Genomic DNA, 20,519 nt, shown 5'->3' with positions numbered 1-20,519 from the left:
CAAATTTGCAGCTGCTGAGCTCTGTTGGTCTGTCACAGCTGATGGAAGCTCAAGGTGAGTTCTGGTCTGAATCTCAAATCTACCACTTGAGTGTGATGGCCAAACTTGGCAAATTACCCCTTCTCTTACTGATCTTTTCAATAACAAATCCTTTTCAAACAGATAAGCTTACATACATTTCATTTATAAATTGTGTTCATTTTTTATTCTTACAGGATGACTATTTACACCCAGATCAAGTATTAGCAGAAGAGTTGGTTTTATGTCAACAATCTGAAATCCTTTTGAATAACTAAACCCAAGCTCATCTAAAGACTGCTCCGTTTCTCATTAAAGCTTAATTCCAACTTTTGGTATTGTGGGAAAGGAGATGAAGTTGTAGATCACTTATAAAATGCTCTTGCTCAATGAACTGGCTAAAATAACTCACACAGAGTCACAAAAATCACAGTCCAGAAAATCTGCAGGACCAAGTTCCAAACCCATTCTGGAAATGTATTAAGCATTTCAAGACATAAAACTAAATATTAACTTTCTTACTAATGCAAGCAGGGCAATTTTATGTTCCAAATGCATACGCAAAACATGTATTTATACACACTGTATATATGTATATGTGCAACTTTAGGCACATACTGTGAATTTCTACAACTTCCTAGTTTCTCATTATGCATGACAGCATCATCTGTTAAAGGATTATTTCTCACATACTGAACATAATCTCAATTCTCATTTCAGTTACCTCAGAGGGGTTTTTAAAGCAAAGATGGGATCTTATGTTCACATCTATTTCAGAATACTTCCAACCTTGCTTTGAGAATTCTACTCCTGGCTAGTGCTTAGAAGAGACAAGACACTTGCAAAAGAAAGGACACCTACACATGGTTCTCATCCTACCACCAAAATGTGGATTTTGAACCTATCCAATAAAACTGCTAATCCCTCATCTGTAACAATGCATTTTTAGGACTTTTACTGCCACTATCCAGTGGCATCAGAAAAAAATGTTCTTTTGCAACCTCTTCATAATGTTGCATTTTTGGAACACATATAGTGACCATACCAGTCACCATGTCCTTTCCATAAGCTTTGGATGTCAGGGTAAACTCTCAGGAAATAGTGAATCAAAATATATTTGATGTAAAATACCTTTTCAAATGTAGGTATTATCTTTTTTATTGTCTAGCAAGAATAACATCAAATATAAGCTGAGCTGTAAGAGGGATGGTGAGGAGGTCTCAAAAGGAAAGGCTATTGAAGTTGTCTATGGAAGATTTTATTTTTCACCCAGAATAATACAATTTAGTCAGGTACTGGCATTGGAAACTCTGCAAGCAGGCACAAATATCACGTCTTGATGTTACCTGTAGTTTCTGATGCTCAGGCACTTAACAAAAAGAGATCAGAATGATGGCAGTTATAGTACAGAAATGCATATAGTGCTAATGGAATGAAAGAAGTTTTGTTAAATTCCAAACAATTCTATATCCGTCCCCACTCTTTGTCTCTTAATTCATTTCTCTTGATCTTCCCAGTGACTGTCTTTGGCAGCTCTTTGACAAATTCCACCTAGATAAAATAAAGAGAGAAAGCAATGCAGCATGTTCTACAGGCTGGTTCTCCAAGACTCTCCAATCACATGTGGAGCTGAGAGCACTCCTGTCATTGAGAAGTGCCTGCCTCAAATCCAAGCCAAACCAAAGCAGCACATTGTGCCACTTGTGGAACCATCTCTGGCTGCCTAGATGGCCAAACATCTGCACAGCTGCCTCTCAGCTGACCAAACTGAGTACAGTAACTCACAGCAGAAGGGTGAATGCCTGAAAGCTATCAGAGGTCAGAGATGAACAGCAAAAAGAAGAAAAAAAAAAAGATGTTACAGCCCCAAAGTCTTTAATGGTTGTTAGTTCTGTGAGTTCTGCTCAAGTTAGCTAAGGCATTGCAGTAGCTGTTTTCCTGTGGTGCTAGAATTACTAAGAAACACCAAGTGTACCCTCTTGTGCTTGTGTCTATTTATTAGTTGTGATGATCAGTAGATAAAATCTTATTCAGATTGAGTAATGTGCTACCTTAAAGGCACTGGCGAGTATTTGTTTGAAGGTTAAACACAAACCAGAGATATATGACTGTGAGTCTGACTTACAACATGGAGAACTAGCTGGGATATACAAAACCTAGAAAATTTTGAGAAGTTTGAACAAGTAATTTACACAAATGCATGAAAAACAATGTAAACTAATGTTATTTAGGAAAGGTCTTCTAGATCCAGTAGTCTAGGTGAATCTTTACTGCTGTCTCTTTCAAGTGAATCATGAAAATCTAAATGATAGTTCTCCTGAGATTTAGGGAAGGGTGCCCTGCTTTAAAGTTTCTCCTCAGAAATATTTACCTTTCTAGGGTATTTATATGGAGCAGTTGTTTTCTTGACATGATCCTGCAAGTCACGAATTAAGCTCTCCTGGTCAGTGGATGAAAAGGTTGGGGACAGGACCACAAATGCTTTCACCACCTGTAAGGTAAAATTAACAAAAGTGATCTGATACCATCTGTTTTTAGGGGCTGATGTGCAGGTTACCATTGAGCAGAGCCATAACAGTCATGAGGAACAGAGAAACCAGCACATGATAAGAAATTATTGTGCTCAGAAGGGGAAGTTTAAAGGACAGTTTTTGTGCCCTCATTACAAATAAGCGCCTTTGCCCTTTCTTTCAGCAGCAGGTGAGAGGAAGGGGCAATAAAAGGTGTCACTGAGGAGTTCTTCCTGAAGCTCAGGGACATTTTGTTTCTCTCTGAAGTTCACACTGAGGACAGTAAGCACTGTTATACTAGCACAGGACTGTGCTTTCACAACTGCAGCCCATATCTAATGCTTGGGCAGTTACAGCAGAACTTTGGCTACACCAAGAGTCATAAATGACAATTTCAGTGTATAGACAAATGCTTAAGAACAAGGGCAGAGTAAACACCACAGCAGTGTTCTCCACAGAGAAGACCTTGTGATGGAAAGAAACTCAGAAGAGCAAGGGCATGTAAATGGGAAGGGATTTTGCTTGTCAGCCCCACTAGGATTATCCATGGTGGCAGCAGATGTGGTGCTCAGGGACATGGTTTATTTGTGGACCTGACAGTGCTGGGTTCATGGTTGGACTCAATGATCTCAGAGGTATTTTCCAGCCTAAACAATTCCGTGATTCTAAGATGACATTACTGCCTTAGAGCTGTACGTTATGCAGTAAGGTAGAAATTCCTTTATATCATTATATATTTGGACAAATGCATTGCTTCCCCCCTCCATTCAGCATCATTACCTCTCCTCTGAGGGGGTCTGGGCTGCTGACAGCAGCTGATTCTATCACAGCTGGGTGCTCTATCAGGGCATTCTCTACTTCAAATGGCCCAATGCGATACCTAGGTAAGGAAAAATAAATATGAGATTTGGCTCTTATTTTTTATCTGGAAAAATAGTACCAAATATCTTTTTTCATGTTGAAGTAAAAAACAAAGCCAGAACAAATCAACAATGAACTTTAGAAGCTTTAGGTAAAATGGGAAAGCTGGCTGGGTGAGAAGTGGGAGCCTTTCAACATGTTAAAAATAAATGGTTTCAAAACCAAAAGCACTTCGAATCCACAAGAGATTCCTTTAATTTTAGTCAAAAAATAAACTGGATAAACATCCCTCCTTTGCCAGCTGAAGTCTTTATTCTTTGTTGAAACACATGAGATGTTGAAGGAGAAATGGATCCAGTATCACCACCAAGATATGTGGGTCTGTGAAAAGCTAATAATAACAGCAAGTATTCCAAAGCAAGAGGTCAATACATCACAGGATTTTGATGTCAGAAGCTCACCAGGACAAAGCATGTAAGAATAGACAATGGCAGATTTAGAATGGGTGTGTGCAGACTAACCCTGAAGAAATGATGATGTCATCGTCTCTGCCAATAAACTGGAAATATCCCTCTTCATCCATCACCCCTCTGTCTCCAGTGACATAAAAATCCCCACGTTCACTTTCTGCAGTTTTCTTAGGGTTATCCTTAAAGTGGTTTACAAGCAGCAGTTTAGATTTTGAGCATGCATTAGCTATACATTATGCTATAACACACATAACAACAAATGAACTGGAACTTAATTTTTAAGTCAAGGATATGCTGATATTGCTATAAGATACAATAAAATAGGTTTAAAATAATTTCTATTCTTTAAGAAAAAATGTAACTGGATCCTAAATTATTTTCTTTCATTTTCTAACACCCACCAATCCAAATAAACAAATTACTCTGGTAATAAATAATAAAATGGTGAAAAATGTCCAGCCTTTAGGACTACTATGCCATTGGAGAACTTTTGGGGAGATTGGTAGGGTGGTGAGAAATAAAATAAAGTTCTTACTAAATATTCAGAGAAAAAACCTAGTGGTCTTATAGGTTTGCTTCTGACAGCAATTTCCCCCTGTTGTCCTGGAGGCAGGATATTGGCATTTTTGTCTACGATCTAGAATGAAAAACAATTCTTATTTTAGTCCAATGGAAAAACAAACTCCAAACACAAATCCAACCAAACAAAAAACCCCCCGTGACAGAATCTAAAGAGCACTCAACAAACCTGAACATCATAAAGGGGAGCTGCTTTCCCCATTGATCCAGGTTTAATCTTCATTTGTCCAAAAACAGAGCAGATTATTCCCTGTAAAAATCAAAATCAAACCAACATTTTGCAATAGAAAATTGCTGCATTCACACTCAATTAATTAAATGCAGTTTCTCTACTAATTCCAAGTAAAGAATTAAGATTCATAGGGTCCTATACGTCAGTGCTGTATGGTACAGATAAGCAAAATCATAAAAGTCCCTGAAAGAATCCTGTTCCATTCTCTGTGAAAAATTCATGTCCTCTGCTAACCAGTCTTCTTCCCTTAGAGTCAAACTCTGTCCTCTTGACTCTCACAGTTACTTGGAATTAGCTTAAGGACATTTCTGGAAATATTACAGCACATTCCCTCCCAGCCTCCCAAGTTTCTGGCAAGTTCTGTGAGGAGACCCATGAGAGGGAATTCTTTCAGAGGTTACCAGGGATGGAAATTACTGAAAGATTCACAGATATGTGAAGGAGGAAACAGACTGTGCTCTTACAAAATAAACCTTACAGCAAAAAGAAATTCCAAAGATTTAATAGGCTATTGTCCCTGCAGATGTACCATTTCAGTCTGGCCATATACTTCATGGATGTCCAGCCCAGTCTGGCTCTTCCACTGCTCCATGACTTCTGGGTTGAGTGGTTCCCCTCCACTCATGCAGTACTTCAGCTTCATGAATTTGTGTCTTCACAGGGAGTTAAAAACAAGAAAGGCAATACTTAAATCTAGAGGGTGAGTCTGGGAGCACGTGAGGGTAAACACTATGGGAAGGTGTTTACTGGGGGACTTAGTGCCACAAAATGGGGAAATCAGAGGGGGCTCTGATCCTTCTGCCCCTGATACAACAAAAATACCTCTCTGTGCTCAACACTCTACATAAGCAGTAGTCAGAGTTAAACATGTGAAAACCAAAATTTTTGCTGAAGTCAGCTGGGGTTGTAAACAACCAAATACTGATCTGCTGAGCCAAAGTGCTGACTGCTGACCCTCTGCAACAGGCCAAGTGAGAAAGTTCAAGAGGGAAGGAAGGGACAGTGACAGGCAGTGAGAGCTGGAGCATGAGGTACAACTGCCACAACAAATAATTCCCTCACAGTTATGCTGACATGCACTTTTTAGGATGAAGTCCTTCCCAAAGTGTGGACAATTAATGTGGTAAACAAAAATGATGACAAAGTTTTTAACTGACTCTCAGTTTCATACTCACAAGTACAGTAGCCTAAGTCTCACATTTCTGAGGGAAAACAAGTTTCTCTCTTTGATCAAAAAACTCAGCAAAACTCAAATTTTGCATGATGGTCTTCTCATGAAGGATATTTTAAACTTAAATTATTACCCTATTTTGGCTCAAGCAGTTAGATATAGAAGATTACTACTTTTGTTAGGGTAAATTAAACATTAGCAATTTTTTTTACGTACTTGGAGAGATCATTTTGCACCAGCATGCGGAACAATGTTGGAGCACCAACCAGGGCATCAATTGGGAATCTGCAGAGAGTCTAGAGGGTTAAACAAGGAGGACATGTGAAGCTCAGAAAAAAACTGCCTTAGGAATGTACAGTAAAGAGGTGACACAAAAAGAAGTACATTTGCCCCCTATATAAGGTGAGGAACCCTCCTGCAGTTGGTGCAGTATGCAGAGATTGTATATTTGATTACAAAAATCCCATGCTAACACATGTATCTGACACCAGGACCCCACAGCTTGGGGCACGGCCAGAACAGGTCCTCCTCTGTCTACATCACAGGGAAGAGAAACACTTCATTTCTGCATTACTACCCACTGATATTGTTTCTGCAGTCATTAGAATGAAAGGTAGGCATTTAATGCTGCTTTTGGATGATTTTCATTCACGTGCTCACCAACTATGAGCAATGTATGAATGGATTGCATGTTTGTCCCCTTCTGTATACATTAAAAGTGACAGTAGGGGCTGTACACAACAAATACATTATCTCAAACACTACTATAAACACAGCCCCCATGAAATCTGTGATGCTGTCAAGAATTGGTTTTGGCATGCTTTCTGCAGATGAATACATTTCCATGAGTTTTCCCCTTACATTTAGGATGACTTCTGAGTCAGTCTGTGGCAGGTTATGTATAAAGACGCACGATCCGAAAACCCAGGGATCAAAAAAAGATGCTATTGAAGTTAATATCCATCCTGTGTCTGCTGTGTTCCATATCACGCCAGAGGGAGTCAAATCCAACCAGTACCTGATAGAACACAAAAAGAAAAGATAATGAAAAATGCCCATAAAGAGGGTAAGAGGTATTAATTATAATAATAATAAATTATTATTATTAATTAGGGGGATTCTAGTCCTTAGAAATTTGATGGGGTTTTTGTTCTGATTTCAAAGGGAGAAGGGCTGGGGATGTACACTGGTATTTCTTATTCAGTAACTTTTTATAATAGTTCTACTATGCAGCTTCAATTATCTTATGTTCAACCAGGTTTAACTCTTTCTTACCTTTCACTTAAAAGGGGTCTGAAACCAAGACTGCCCTGGGAATGTTGAGTCATCTTTGGAAAACCTGTAGTTCCACTGGTAAAGAAGATAATCATTGGGTCTTGAATCCTTGTTTTGATGCAGGAATGGTCAGCAGATTGGTTTCTGTAAAAAGGGGAATGCAATTATAATTTCAGTGGTTGTAGTTGATGTAAATGAGCACTTGTGGGGAAACAGGTCTGCCTTGTCCTCGTGACTGCAGTGGCACAAAGTCACACTCACTGGCACAGCTCAGTGAAGTTCAGCCATCCCTCTCTGCTGCCTTTGGACACCATGAGCTTGGTTTTCAGGAGCTGGCACTGGGATGCCACTGAGTCCACTGCAGGAGCCAGTTTGTCCGTGGTAATGATGCATGTGGCCTTGGATGCCTGGAGTCGGTACAGTATGTCTTTGGCTGATAACTGGGATGTTCCTGGGATTATGACAATTCCTGGAAATGAGATAAAGTTAATTTGTGTTGGCTTTTTTTCTACATCTGATTCTTTTTTAAGAACCTAAGCTATTGACTATTCCCAAACTGATCTCTCATACAGATTTGCCCTGGTGTTCCTCAGCCAAAGTTAGATTGGCTTAATGCCTGTGCTCTCCTGTCAGGAATGAAATGTGACTTCCATGGCTCTTCCCTGCCTTCTGGCATCTCCTTGCCCACTGCATGAGCCCCCTCTCCTATGGCCCCTGGTGAAAGCCCTTCAGGACTGCCTGGCAGCTAGTCCACTCACTGGATTATTACACTATTTTTCCTTGATAAACCATATCCATTCTTGATCCTGCCAACCGATTTGCAATGACCATTTTACCTCACTGACCTGCTCGCATACAAGCCACCTTGACCAGCCACCATTCTGGAATTCGTGGCAGGATCAGGATAAGCCTGTCTCCCTTCTGCAGTCCACACTCTTTAGTCAGCACGTTGGCCACTTTCCGAGACAGGAACCCCAGCTCCTCAAAGCTCCACTTCACTTCTTCTCCTTCGCCACTTACCCACCAGAAAGCAGGGTTTGATGGTCTCTTTCCAGCCTACAAAACAGAGGATTTCAAACGTAAAAGATTTCCTTCTGAAAGACCATGAAATAATAATGCACGGACATCTGTAAATTATGGAAGATCTGAGTATTTGACAGCTGGCATATAAACTATTTTTTTCGTTGTCCTTAAAGGATTGAGATTTGCTGTTCATCCAGCTCAGGTGTTCCCAACAGATTCTCCTTTTCTGAACCTGAAACGTTTACCAGCCTAATTGTCTCCAGACCCAAGTCTTGATCCTATTTCAGTTTTAGCCTTATACTGTGCACTAATGCTCCTACAAAATAATAATAAATAAAGCAAGAAAGAATGAACTTCTGTATAATTTCCTAATGCAAATTTGATTTGGTGAGTGACTGTTTTTATAAAGAAAAAACCCCAGCTTATTCCAAAAGAAATTTAAAATTAAAGTATTTCATTGGTACAATAGAAGACCACCTACCTTTTCAATCTCAGACCACTTGTCCAGTACATCACTTGCAAAATTAAAGTATTTTGGTATTTCCTGTTTGCCCTGTCTGACAGACTCATACTGGGAATATACATCAGAAGAAAGCAGCCTGGGATGTCCATGGAAAGTCCTATTAGGAGGCTTCAGAGTCCACAAGAGTTTTAGGCTCTGTAATTTAAACAGCAACTTCATGGCAGAAGATTATGTCTTGATGCTGTAGACTATATAAGAAAATTGCAGAATTGTTGCTATGAATCCTGCAACAACAAACAAACCAAAACCAAACCACCAAAAAAAAAAAAAGAAAAATAATATTGAAATTATTCAAAGATAATCCAGTTATGAATTAATGAGTTCTTCATTAGAGTCAGTTAGGCTAGTCAGAGCCAGACTGATGATTTTAACATGCTAATTAAATGTTAAGTTCCCTATCCTGCTTTCTCATATTTTTAACTTTTAAATCAATTGAGCACAACTCTCCATAGTAAAACACATCAGATGTTATTGTTTACATTAGAAGAATGTTCCGGTTTCATACATTCAGTACCTGATTCTCTATTCCTTTTTCTTTTCTGCATGTTTCCAAACTACTTCCATCAAGAATCTCACTTTATGAGATTCTCAAATTCTTTAGCCTCAGCATTTGCTGACTGATTTGTCCGTACATCACATCAATCCCAAGAACCTTCACTTTGTTATGTAGCCCCTGAGTCTGATAGAGACTTTTCTACTCATTTTCCTGACCTGTCTGCTGTGGACAGGAGAGATCAGGAGATGCTGGGGGAGATCCTCTTCATTCATTTCACTCACCTTTCAGCACATGCTGCCCATATGAGGCACTGCAAAGATCAGCTGTTCCCTGGAGAGGTGAAAGCTGAGCACTCCTTCATAGAGGTTTTGGAATGAAACCTTTCTGCCTTTATTGCCCACTTCTGGAGAGACGAGATCAGAATGTGGCACAAAACAGACCAAGCAGCAAAGCTCCTTCTGTGGAGTAACTTTTTTCTTGTAATCATTTACACCATTGTTAATTGTGCGTAATTTGCACCTTAACCTAAAGCATTTTGGGTCTTCTTTTTCCTCCAGTTTAACCATTTACATAGATGACAAATTCCTCATGATGAAGAGAAGCATTAAAAAGAATAGTTTATTTCCTTCCACTCTGAAAGAATTTGAGAATATTACAGTGGTAGTTATCAATAAGAATATATCAATGTGCTGCTGGTACCCATCACAGGACAAAGATTATTTTATTAATTTCTCTTTTATTTGTATGTATCTAGAAGTTGTAGTGACACCTACTTTTTTTTTTTTTTTTTTTTTTTTTTTTTTTTTTTTTTTTTTGGTAAGCAAGCTGTTTATACAAATTAAAGTAAAAAAATTAAACCTTTATATGCACTTGAGTCTGTCCTTTCTCTCTCCCATTCCACACCGTGAATTACTTGCAACGCCTTCCTTCTGAAAAATTTGTAGGTCGATGGCAAAAGTGGTTCCAATGCCACATATCCTCAATCCATATGAGTATTTTCACTTTTTCTTCCACACTTGGTTTTTCCCAAAGTTTCCACATGTTCTGGGTCATAAACACGTGCCATGTTAGATGTGTTATGGTTGGTACAGATAATGGAATATTTCTCTCGTTGTTTTCCAGATCACTCTTTTCCAGATACTTTTGCCCACTCTTTGTTCTTTAGAACCTTTCTCTGGATTTTCCCAGAGACTGTCTTTGGCAGATCCTGAACAAACTCCACCTGAAAGGCAAAAAAACTTCCTGGTTAAATTCCCAGCTGAAGGAAAGACACATTTTCATTACAATTGGGGGGTAAAAGGATGGGAAGTGGCACAGCCAGGGCTGGGATGGTGAAATGCTGACTGAATGTCATGCCCATTTGAGCTGCTGTGAAAACTCCAGTACTCCATGAAAGAAAGACTGGACCCTCATGAGGTAAAATTTCATAGCCATTGCTTCCCTTTGGGTACTTTCTAGCACACACAGCCACCCCAAGGCTACAGCTGCAACAGACCCTCTCATCTACTTTTATTTTATCTAACTCTGGTTGGAGTGTTTGTCAGAATGCTGTTGAAAAGGAGCTGAGGCAGGATAAAAAATGCTCAGTTTCTGGTACAGTTAGAGAGCCTGTCTTTTTGGGCTGTTCTTACCTTCCTTGGATACTTGTAAGGTGCAGTCACCTTCTTGACATGCTGTTGAAGTTCAAGAGTTAATTTTTCAGGATCGTGTGATACAAAAGCAGGAGCTAAAACAATGAAGGCTTTGACCACCTGTGCCACAAAAATGAAGGGATTGCATTAACTTCCAGAGGTGGCAATACAGGAATACATCTGTTGTGAAAAGCAAGTGTCAAAATTCAGACTGCCAAAATGTGATCTTATTCTTTAATTTCCCTTGTCATTCGCTGTTTATTACAGAATGCTGTGCTGTCATGGATCCATTCAAGAACAGAGGATTTTTTCCTTATTTCCAGCTATTTTTTCCCTTATTGTGATATCCTATTAAAACTGAATATCATGATCCTATTGCTCAAAGAAATGTTACAAAGTTGGAAAATATAAAACAAAAATTAAACCCTCTTGATATCATTGCTATAGTGCAATAAATGGCAAAAAGAGAAATAATCAAAATTTCAGACCCTAGACAAAAACATGTCATTATTAGTCTGAAAAGCCAATCTATTTTTCCATATCAAAATCTGCAAAGAAATAGTTCTAATATTCTAACATCTATTAAGATATAGATTTAAAAAATTTTAGCCTGTTTAATTTCAAAAGCCTGCAACACTGAATTCCAGGGAAGCCTAGTACATGCAGGGATATTGATGGTTAGAATAAAGGATATTTCTTTCACATCTTTTGCTGTTTTGTTTTACCTCCCCTCGCACTGGGTCGGGGCTGCTGACCACAGCCGCCTCTGCCACTGCTGGGTGCTCTATCAGTGCACTCTCCACCTCAAACGGGCCAATGCGGTACCTGGGGGGCACAAAGACACCTCAGCTCCAGCAGCAGGGACCAGCCCATTGGGCTTTCCAGGCTGCATTCCAAGAGGCAAAGCTAAAGGGACATGCCTTACCCAGCAGAATTAATGATATCATCACCTCTTCCAACAAACCAGATGTATCCCTCTTCATCCATAGTGCCTCTGTCCCCAGTGAGATAAAAATCTCCACACACTGTGGCAGCAGTCTTCTCTGGATTATCCTGGCAACAATCAAACATTTCCAAAAAAATATCTTCTTGCTAGTGAATTGTAATGCATTTACTTTGCAGTGGTGCTAAAAATGATAAAAATATTTTTTCAAGTTGTTCTCAAATGAGTGTATTCAATACTGTTTTATACTTTCAACTAAAAACCACAAAGCTATGTTAATTAGTAGTTTGATGCCTTAAGTATATGACAGGTGGAAAAGAGCACTACACACTATGGAGTGTATAGAGTGTATGCAGTGATTTCTGTTCTAGAGAAAAGGTTGTGCTCTATCAAAATGCCCATCCATAACAGCAAATGTGTAACCCACAAAAACGTGTAACCCACTCTGTTCAGGGCAATGATTTATCAGTGCAGGGGGTTGCCACTATAATCTCCCATTAAAAGAAACTTTTTACTCTTCACTGACAGGATCAAAACTCAAATGAGGGCACCTACAGAAAAAACTTCATTATTTGCATTGACCTATAGGACCTCTATATCCAATGTAACCTCTCGGTTGCACAGAAATACACTTTGACAACTGAACAACACTTTGACAACATACTGGAGAAGATAAATTATTGAACTTGTACAAGTTTTTTATCCCACAGTGAGCAATTACATTTTACAAGTTGTTGTTTGAGGATGCTACAAATATCCAATTATTATGGGGGTTCAGAAGAGGATTAGAAACATTGATAGGTCCCCCAAAGCTTATTCATTTTGACAGTTCAATTGCAGGGGAGAATAAGTTTGCCTGATTCTACTATTTTCTTCAGAATGTCCTGCACCTCAGCACCACCACACACTGCTCAGGCTCAAAACCCAGTGAGACCTTTTGAGGATCCTGCCTGCAATTCTGCTCCTGGCAGAGCTTGGCCCTGGGTCCCTCCCGAGTCTCTCAGCACTCAGACACGTCAGGCTCACCAAGTACTCGGAGAAGAGGCAGAAGGGTCGTGTGGGCTGCACTCGGACAGCAATGGTGCCCTCTTGTCCTGCAGGCACAACAGCCCCTTGGTCATCTACGATCTGCAGCAAGGACAGACACAGCAGGAGGGCTTTGATCAGCTCAGGGGAGCATCGGCTCCAGCTCAGTGCAGGGCACACAAGGGATGGAGACAGCACTGCCTCACTCTCCTACCACAGCTGCCACACAGCCACGTACCTGCACATCGTAAGGGGGAACGGCTTTTCCCAAAGAGCCGGGTTTAATTTTCATTCCCTCCAGATTGGCACAGATTGCCACCTGCAGAATAGATCTTAATTTTTTAAAATGGTTGCAATGTCTTGTAAATTTTATTATTGTTTGCGTTAAACAGGACTCCTCTTTGTGACTTTGTTGTGACAAGGACTGAATCAGGACCAAAGCACTGTGGTTTTTGAGTACATCAGAGATGTGTTGAGAGGCATTTCGGGTCAGACCTGTGTCAGCTTGGCTTTTTTTGAGTCTGAGCCAGTGGGTTGTCCTGCAAACACTTGACTTTGCAGGACACCAGATGTGAAATTATTACAGATCTTATTTCAATAATGGGACAATTAATTTGGGACCATTATCAAGGGCAAAATGAGAGAAGGCCTGAGATCTGACTCTTAATAGTGTTTTTAATGTTCACTTACAGAGAAGTCTGGGATGTGAGCTGGTTTAATATTTGCCAGTAAAACCTCAGACAGGCCAAATTGATAGTTGGAGCAAATTATTTTTTCACTTTTTTAAAAAGTAAAGATGACAAAGGGATCTCCTACAAGGTATTTGAGCTGAATTGTCTCTGGCATGGTTTTTGCACCAGTCTAAATCATGAAAATATGCAGCTTGCTGACTCTGGAAATAGAATCATAATTATACACAGTATTTTTTTTAATCATATAAGTGATCTTCACCTTTTCCATTGATTTATCAAGGACATCGTGGCTCTGGTATTGTTACCTTTGAATGGGTATACTGCAAGAATTATTGCAAACATACTGTTTCAGACTGGCCATAACCTTCACGGATATCCAGCCCTGTCTGGATTTTCCACTTTGCAAACACTTCAGGATTCAGTCCTTCCCCTCCAGTTAAACAGCGTTTCAGACTCGTGAACTTGTAGCTTGAGAGGAAGAGCAAAGGAAATAATTCTCTTAACTCCTAAAATGAGCAGTGAGCAACCTGAACTGAACAGACTTCCTCAGCTTTCCAAGTGCACCTAAAACTGAAGGAAAGGCTGGATAGGAAGACAGAGGGTGAGCTCTCTGCTAAACCTGGCTTGGCTTTTGTCAGGATGAAAGACCTATGTGACAGGAAGAAGTACCTTACCAAAGATGTGAAACCTCCTTGCAAACCACTTCCCACAAGCTGGCTATTTTACAGAGTAACAAACTGGTGGGAACAGCTGCCAAGTAACTCTCAGCATGGGAAACTCCTCTATCTGCTGCCTTCATTCTCCAGCATGTGAGAACAACCCCATGGTGCACCAATGATCCAGTGCTGCCTCAAACATTGACTTAAACTGAGCTGTGAACCCTAAGTTCAGAGGAAGTGACAACTTCAAGAAACCTCCCTTGTTTCCTCTGTGCTCTCTATTCAAAGACTCAAACCTGAAGCCCAAGTATCCTATGCCGTGGCTAAATATTCTCACATTTCAAAACTGAGATACTTCTTTACTGAGAGCCAGTGGTGTTAGGTTTCCTTTAAGTGAAAAAGAGAATTAAGGGACCTAGGGAACTAAGGATGGAGAGCTGTCCCAGCATTATACCCCAGGCTCCCTGCTGTACCTGCTCACATCATGTTGGACCAGCATGCGGAAGGCAGTGGGAGCCGTGCAGAAGGTGGTGATGGGGTACCTTGAGAGAGTCTAGAGAAACAGAAAGTTACTGTGCTGAAAAGAAAGAGCAGTGGTGGGTCTGACCTTGTGAATGTGCAGGTGATTAACGCAATTTACATGCTCAAATGTCTGCAAGATGAAAACCATGGAAATGCTGTAGCAGGCAGTCCAGCTCCTAGAAAATACGGAACTTTCTGTCCAATAAAATCACTCAGGTAAATGAAGGACCAGTGAGAGCAGGAGCTCCAATTATTGTTTCTGGTGGGGTTTTCCAAGGTGTCTGTGTCTCAGGCTCAAGCCTAACTGGTGATCCAGAACTAGACCACAGCTTTTCCAGAATTATTCTTGGGAAAGTCAAGGTTTATGCCCCACACAAGAGGCCAATGTTGAGGAGAATTCTCCAGCTGAGTGGTTTTGAAAAACATCTGGGAAGAAGAATAAGCATTCTGGTACCTTTGGATTGCTTGGGATGTGGGCATTACTCACCTCTGCAGTGACTTCTGGTTTAAACACTGGCATATTGTGAACAAAGACACAGGATCCACAGATCCATGGTCCAAAAACACTGCCATAGGCTGATTTTGCCCAGCCAGTATCAGAGGTATTCCACATTATATCTGAAGGAGTCAAGTTCATCCAATACCTAATGAAAAAGCAAAGATGAAAAAAACATTCAGGGAGAGCAAATGAGTACCAAGCCACAGATTTAAACTGAAGTGTAGCTTTAAAGGTATAATGAAATGGCCCAAGGTTGCTTTGGTTCTCAGGGAAGGTTGATCCAATATAAGTGCACTTGACTTCCTCTGGTGTGGCTGTAGGGACACTTTCTTTATTGTTCCTCTGCTTTCAGCCCTGAAATGACACAACTCTGCACATGATGAGCTACACTGGGCCTTCAAGAAGCTTTTAATCACAAGGGTTTTACCATGAGAGGGGAAAGATTAGGAAGGTGCAAATCCTACAGTCATGAACTGCCTACATTTACTGGAGATTTATGGTCACGTGTAGAGTTTAATGCAGATCATGTCATTTAATCAGGACCTGGGAGGAGCTGCAAGGTAATACCTGCCACTGATTGCAAATCCAATGCCATAACTGCTGTGGGTGTGCAACACCATTTTTGGGAAGCCCGTAGTTCCACTGGTAAAATAAACTACCATTGGGTCTTGACTCCTTGTCTTAACACATTGATGGTCAGCAGATGCAACCCTTCAGAAGAAATGGTATATTCCAGTCACTACATGCACATTTCCACCAGGGAATCAGTATTTTTAATATTGAAGAGTTCAACAGGAAAGTTGCTCCAAATTTTATGATGTTAGTAAGGAAATAGTTGCCATTATATATCACAAGGAAAAGTTAGAAAACACATTTTGCCTGTGAAAAGTACACTCTGAATCACAAGGCCGAGGAGTGAGAAGAAGCTGAAGGACCTGAACTTGGCTCCCAAAACCTGGGTTACATGAATCTGTACTTAATGCAGTGTAATCACAACGCTGTGAGTTGACAGAGAAATGTAGCTCATTTGTATTTTGAAAATTCCCCCCAAACTCCTCAGTGTCACCTGACTGGTACAGCTGCCTTCACCTCACAGGCATGATGCCAAAAGAGCTGGACACTCACGCAAGGAGTTCTTTGAAGTTCAGCCACCCATCCCTGCTCCCTTGGCCTACAATGAGTTTACTTTTCAGGAACTGGCTGCCTGGCAGGACAGATTCCACTGCAGGTGCCAGCGTGTCATCGGTAATGATGCACTTGGCCTTTGAAGCCTGGAGTCGGTATGAGATGTCTTTGGCTGTTAGTTGGGGTGTTCCTGGAAAAAAGACAAATCCTAGAAGAAAAGCAAAAAACAATTGAGAAAAGTCAGCATTTCCCAAAAAATACTTGATCACGTGTCTCTCTGTTGATGCTGATTTTATCCATCATGGCTGTTTAACAGTTTAAAAGCAGAGCAAAATAGATATATTAAATTATGAATGACACTAATTACGTAAATTCTTCCATTATAAATTCAACTCCCTTACAATGAATGTGGTCAAGTCTGGCCTTAGGCTGCAGCCATGCAACCCTCTCTGCCTTCCCCTGGGGATGCTGTTTGACTGGACCACGTCTGGCCCTGTGGTTCCTGTGTGGAATTCCTGCCAATTCTCCTTCTGGGCACAAGATCAGTTGTAGAGGTCACAAGAGAACATTGCTCTTTGCATTTTCTCCACCCTAATCTAACCCATGGCTTGTAGTCTCTGTTTGCTTTGTCTCTGTACCCAACAAGTCAGGGAGTGCCTCACCTGCTCGCATGCAGGCCACGTTGAGGAGCCACCACTCAGGAACACGAGGCAGAACTGCTACAACTCTGTCTCCTCTCTGCAAACCACAGGCCTCAGAAAGAACATTGGCTGCCTTCCTGGACAGAGAGCCCAGCTCCTCAAAGCTCCACTTCACCTCTTCTCCCTCATCATTGACCCACCAAAAAGCTGGGTTTGCTGGTTTTCTTCCATCCTACAGTGTGTGAGAAGATATTAAAATAAGACGAACCTTCAAAGGTTTCACTTCAACACAAAGTAAGTCCTAATTAAGCAAATCATCCCTGACAATCACTCTCTCACCTATATTTCCGATAAACAAAATAAAGTGGTGTTTTCCCCTCTGCAGCTAATCGTGTCCAGTACACATGAGGAAAACTGATTTGTATCATCTGAGATTTGTTGCACTGTGTCCTTGTTTTGGCTGCAGCCTAGTTTTGGCTGGAGCCAATTTTCTTACTAAGTCCTGGTAAAGGGATGTGGTTCATGAACTTAGGATGAGTACAGTGTTGAGAACACACTGATGGTTTCGTTGCTGCTAAGCAGTGCTTACTGTAAGTAAAGGACTTTCCAGTTTCCCAGACTTTGCCAACAAAGAGGTGCAGGAGAAGCTGGGAGGGTTCCTGGACAGGGCAGCTGACCTGAACTGCCCGAAGGGATATTCCACACCACAGGAGGTCCTGCTCAGTTCATAACCTGAGGTGTTTGGGGATGGGCTGGGCACCAATCAGTGGGCAGTGAGCTACTACTACTGCTACTGATATGATTATGATTACAATTATTATAATATTTCAATTATTAAACTGTTCTTTCCTCAAGGTGGGTTTTACCTTTTTTTTCTCCTATTCTCCTCCCCATCATGCTGGATGTGTGTGTGGGTGTGTGCGTGTCAGATCCAGGGGCTCTGTGGTTCTTAGCTGACAGCTGGAGTTAAACTACAACTCAATGTCTGTAAAGTAAAAGACAAATACTACCTTTTCCAGTCGTGCCCACTCATCTAAGACATCATTTGCAAAGTTGAAATATTCTGGCAGTTCCTTTTTGCCCTGGTTTATTGATTCATAATAGGAAAGAATCTGAGACGTAAAAAGCCTGCTGTTTCCATGGAATGTTCTGGAAGGTGACTTGAGAGTCCACAAACACTGAGGAATCCATGATTTAATAAATGTTCTCATGATATATGTTTCTTTAGACAGTGAGGGGCAGGAATCAGGTGTACACCTAAGGAATCAGTCACCTGGAATGAAAGAAAATACATTTAAACCAATCTGTGGGAAATCAAGGCATGGAAAATTCTCGGAACCTTGTGCATGCAGGCCCAAATACAGCAGAGAATACAGGGTTTAACCCAAGACCTTGGGAAAGGCTTCCAAATTTAGAGACCATAAGTAAGAATGTAGGTTTGTAGTTAGAGCACAGATATATTGAGCTAGATAGTGGTAAGTTTTAAAGTTTTTAAACTAAGATACAGAAGTAGTTATAAAGGTAATAAGAGGTTTTAAGGTGTACCAATTAGTTTTCTGTGTCACTATATGATCGGATAAAATTGTCCCCATCATGGTAGAACGTGTGATACAGTTTTAGTTAGGCATTGGTGTGAAAGTAAAACAGTATGCGTGGCAGTAGATTATTGGCTAATAAACCTTTAAAAACATCTGTAACCTGTGGTCTCGTGACCACTGACGACCACTGACCACAAACACCATGGTGTGTGTGACAAAGACGTTCTCACTCCTTGAGACTGAGGCAATAAATCACGCTTTAAGACGTCTCCCAGTGGTCCCATCTCTCTTAATATCCCGATAAAAGTGGTGCCCCGTTTTCAGCACACCTCGGGTCACCCCAAAGAACTGAGACAAAGGCAGCCAGAGCAAGCTGAATAGCGGGAGATCGTGATCTTGGAGGAAAGATGAACGGGAATTCCACAGGCTGGTGAAAGGAACCGGGACACCCGTGCCGCCCGTTCTGTCCGAGCACGGAGGCAGCCCGGGAAGAATCCATGATCCACCAGGAAACCAGGGGAGCTTCGGGAACATTGCGCAAGCATGCGGGAACATGAACTGAGAGACATGTGCGAACGCTTAAAAACATTCGTATCATTAAGTCTAACACTAATACCGCTCCCGAGCATGAGCTCACAGATCTGTTATGCTGGGTGCAGAAAAACCTGCCGGAAACAGACCCTGAGGGGGCTTTTAGCGTGTCTTTCGGGGACTCAGTCAGTGCTCGGTTATATCGTGCAGACACACAGAGATTTTGCAGCAGCTGTGTTACTCCCAGCCTGCCGCGTGATTACTGAAGGTGTGAGCAAGTTAGAAGTGTTAGAGGTCCCCGCAAGCCGTAGCGTGCCCGCTCCCACACACAAAGTGCGGGCAGCGCCGCCGAAACCGCAGCCTCAGCCCCGCCGAGCCCGCGAACGGCCTCGCGCCGGGTCCAAAGAACCGTGAGGGGCTCCTCGGTCCCGCGGGTGGCTCGCCCAGCCTCCTAGACGTGGCCCCCGCCGCTACAAGCGGGCCCCCCGCCCCGGCCGGCTGCCACCCTGAAGGAGCGGAGTTTGAAATTGCTGCGGGTTCGGGCAATTTACCTACAGCGCTACTGCACATAGACGGCACAGCTGCTCACACACCAATATGGCGACCCCCTGCAAAGACGTTCCGTACAACGGAATGGCCGCAGCCTGTTCTCTTCCGTACAGCAAGATGGCGGCGCACAGTACGGAGTATGCGCACTGCTGCTGACCCCACAACTTTCATTCCTCAAACATAACATCACATGTTAATGTTTGCATTAGAAGAATGACCCTGCTTCTTTCATCAAAGCATTCCCTAGCTGATTCTCCATTCCTTTTCCTCCCTATGGTGCTGAAGAATATTTCCAGACGACTTCCACTAACATTTTTACTATTTAGCTTCACCAGCTGCTGACTCATATGCCCGCTCACCGCATCCACCCCAAGAACTTTGACTGCAGCAATCTCTTACATAGGTCCCCAAATTTGATTTATACAGCGCTTGCCTCGGAACACTTTGTGTTCTCTGTGCCTTAGCATATCTTCTAGGAGGATCTGCTCCATGACCTTCCCAGGCAGAGAGGTTTGCTTGCTGCAAATGCCCTCTTCCATTACAACATCACAGGTAAACTCTGAATCAAATACTTTTTCCTGGGATTTTTCTTTTCCTGGGCCTGAGGGAAGCTGCAAATTTTTGCCCTTTGCCCTGGTTTTTAAGCTCATTTTGTAGTCTTTACCCTTTGTCCCATGTCTTCAATCGTAACTGTATTCTCCCATCTTTGATGCATGGATCTCAGCATTGGTCAAATTTTATTCCTCAAGAAAAAGTTACTTATTTAACATTGGAACTATTGCCTTATTCCTTAGCAGAACCTTACACAGTAATATTTAATCTGCCTACCAGACAAATTAGTTCAAATACCCAGAGCTTAACATAACTTAATCTTTTCAGTGATATCTGCCAGCATCTGGATGCATATCTTCCCCCCAGAACAGATATTTTGTCCAAGGCAACAGAAATTCATGGTGTTCTCCACATTTCTTGGACATTATGGCACAGAAACACTGACCAGTTTTA

The 20,519-nt window shown here is 41.5% G+C and overlaps 2 protein-coding genes across 7 annotated transcripts; both read right to left on the bottom strand.

The window, feature by feature from the left end:
- Positions 1-168: 168 nt before the first annotated feature.
- On the bottom strand, positions 169-9,789 carry LOC134559529 (acyl-coenzyme A synthetase ACSM4, mitochondrial-like). Its single transcript, XM_063414365.1, has 14 exons — positions 9,440-9,789; positions 8,621-8,886; positions 7,962-8,172; positions 7,378-7,585; positions 7,117-7,260; positions 6,703-6,859; positions 6,058-6,137; positions 5,200-5,323; positions 4,608-4,688; positions 4,395-4,496; positions 3,911-4,038; positions 3,309-3,408; positions 2,390-2,509; positions 169-1,569 (listed from the first exon to the last, which is right to left on the bottom strand). The coding sequence occupies exons 2-14, from the start codon at positions 8,819-8,821 to the stop codon at positions 1,483-1,485; spliced, it is 1,743 nt and encodes a 580-aa protein (XP_063270435.1). The 5' UTR covers positions 8,822-8,886; positions 9,440-9,789; the 3' UTR covers positions 169-1,482.
- Positions 9,790-9,924: 135 nt separating this feature from the next.
- Positions 9,925-19,640, bottom strand: LOC134559528 (acyl-coenzyme A synthetase ACSM4, mitochondrial-like). 6 transcript variants are annotated; one of them, XM_063414358.1, is made up of 14 exons: positions 19,517-19,640; positions 17,907-18,169; positions 16,918-17,128; positions 16,256-16,463; positions 15,698-15,841; positions 15,119-15,275; positions 14,583-14,662; positions 13,795-13,918; positions 12,997-13,077; positions 12,759-12,860; positions 11,715-11,842; positions 11,515-11,614; positions 10,790-10,909; positions 9,925-10,380 (listed from the first exon to the last, which is right to left on the bottom strand). In XM_063414358.1, exons 2-14 carry the CDS (start codon positions 18,105-18,107, stop codon positions 10,282-10,284), a joined length of 1,755 nt encoding a protein of 584 aa, XP_063270428.1. In that variant the 5' UTR covers positions 18,108-18,169; positions 19,517-19,640; the 3' UTR covers positions 9,925-10,281. The 6 variants fall into 6 exon arrangements, with proteins under 6 accessions (XP_063270428.1, XP_063270429.1, XP_063270430.1 ...); XM_063414359.1 differs by having other exon boundaries at positions 19,521-19,639; XM_063414360.1 differs by having other exon boundaries at positions 19,559-19,625.
- Positions 19,641-20,519: the final 879 nt, after the last annotated feature.

This window comes from Prinia subflava, chromosome 17, assembly GCF_021018805.1.
Source record: "Prinia subflava isolate CZ2003 ecotype Zambia chromosome 17, Cam_Psub_1.2, whole genome shotgun sequence".
Classification (NCBI taxonomy): domain Eukaryota; kingdom Metazoa; phylum Chordata; class Aves; order Passeriformes; family Cisticolidae; genus Prinia; species Prinia subflava.
The sequence above is the reverse complement of the archived record's forward strand: the minus strand, read 5'-3'. Positions and strand labels throughout refer to the sequence as shown.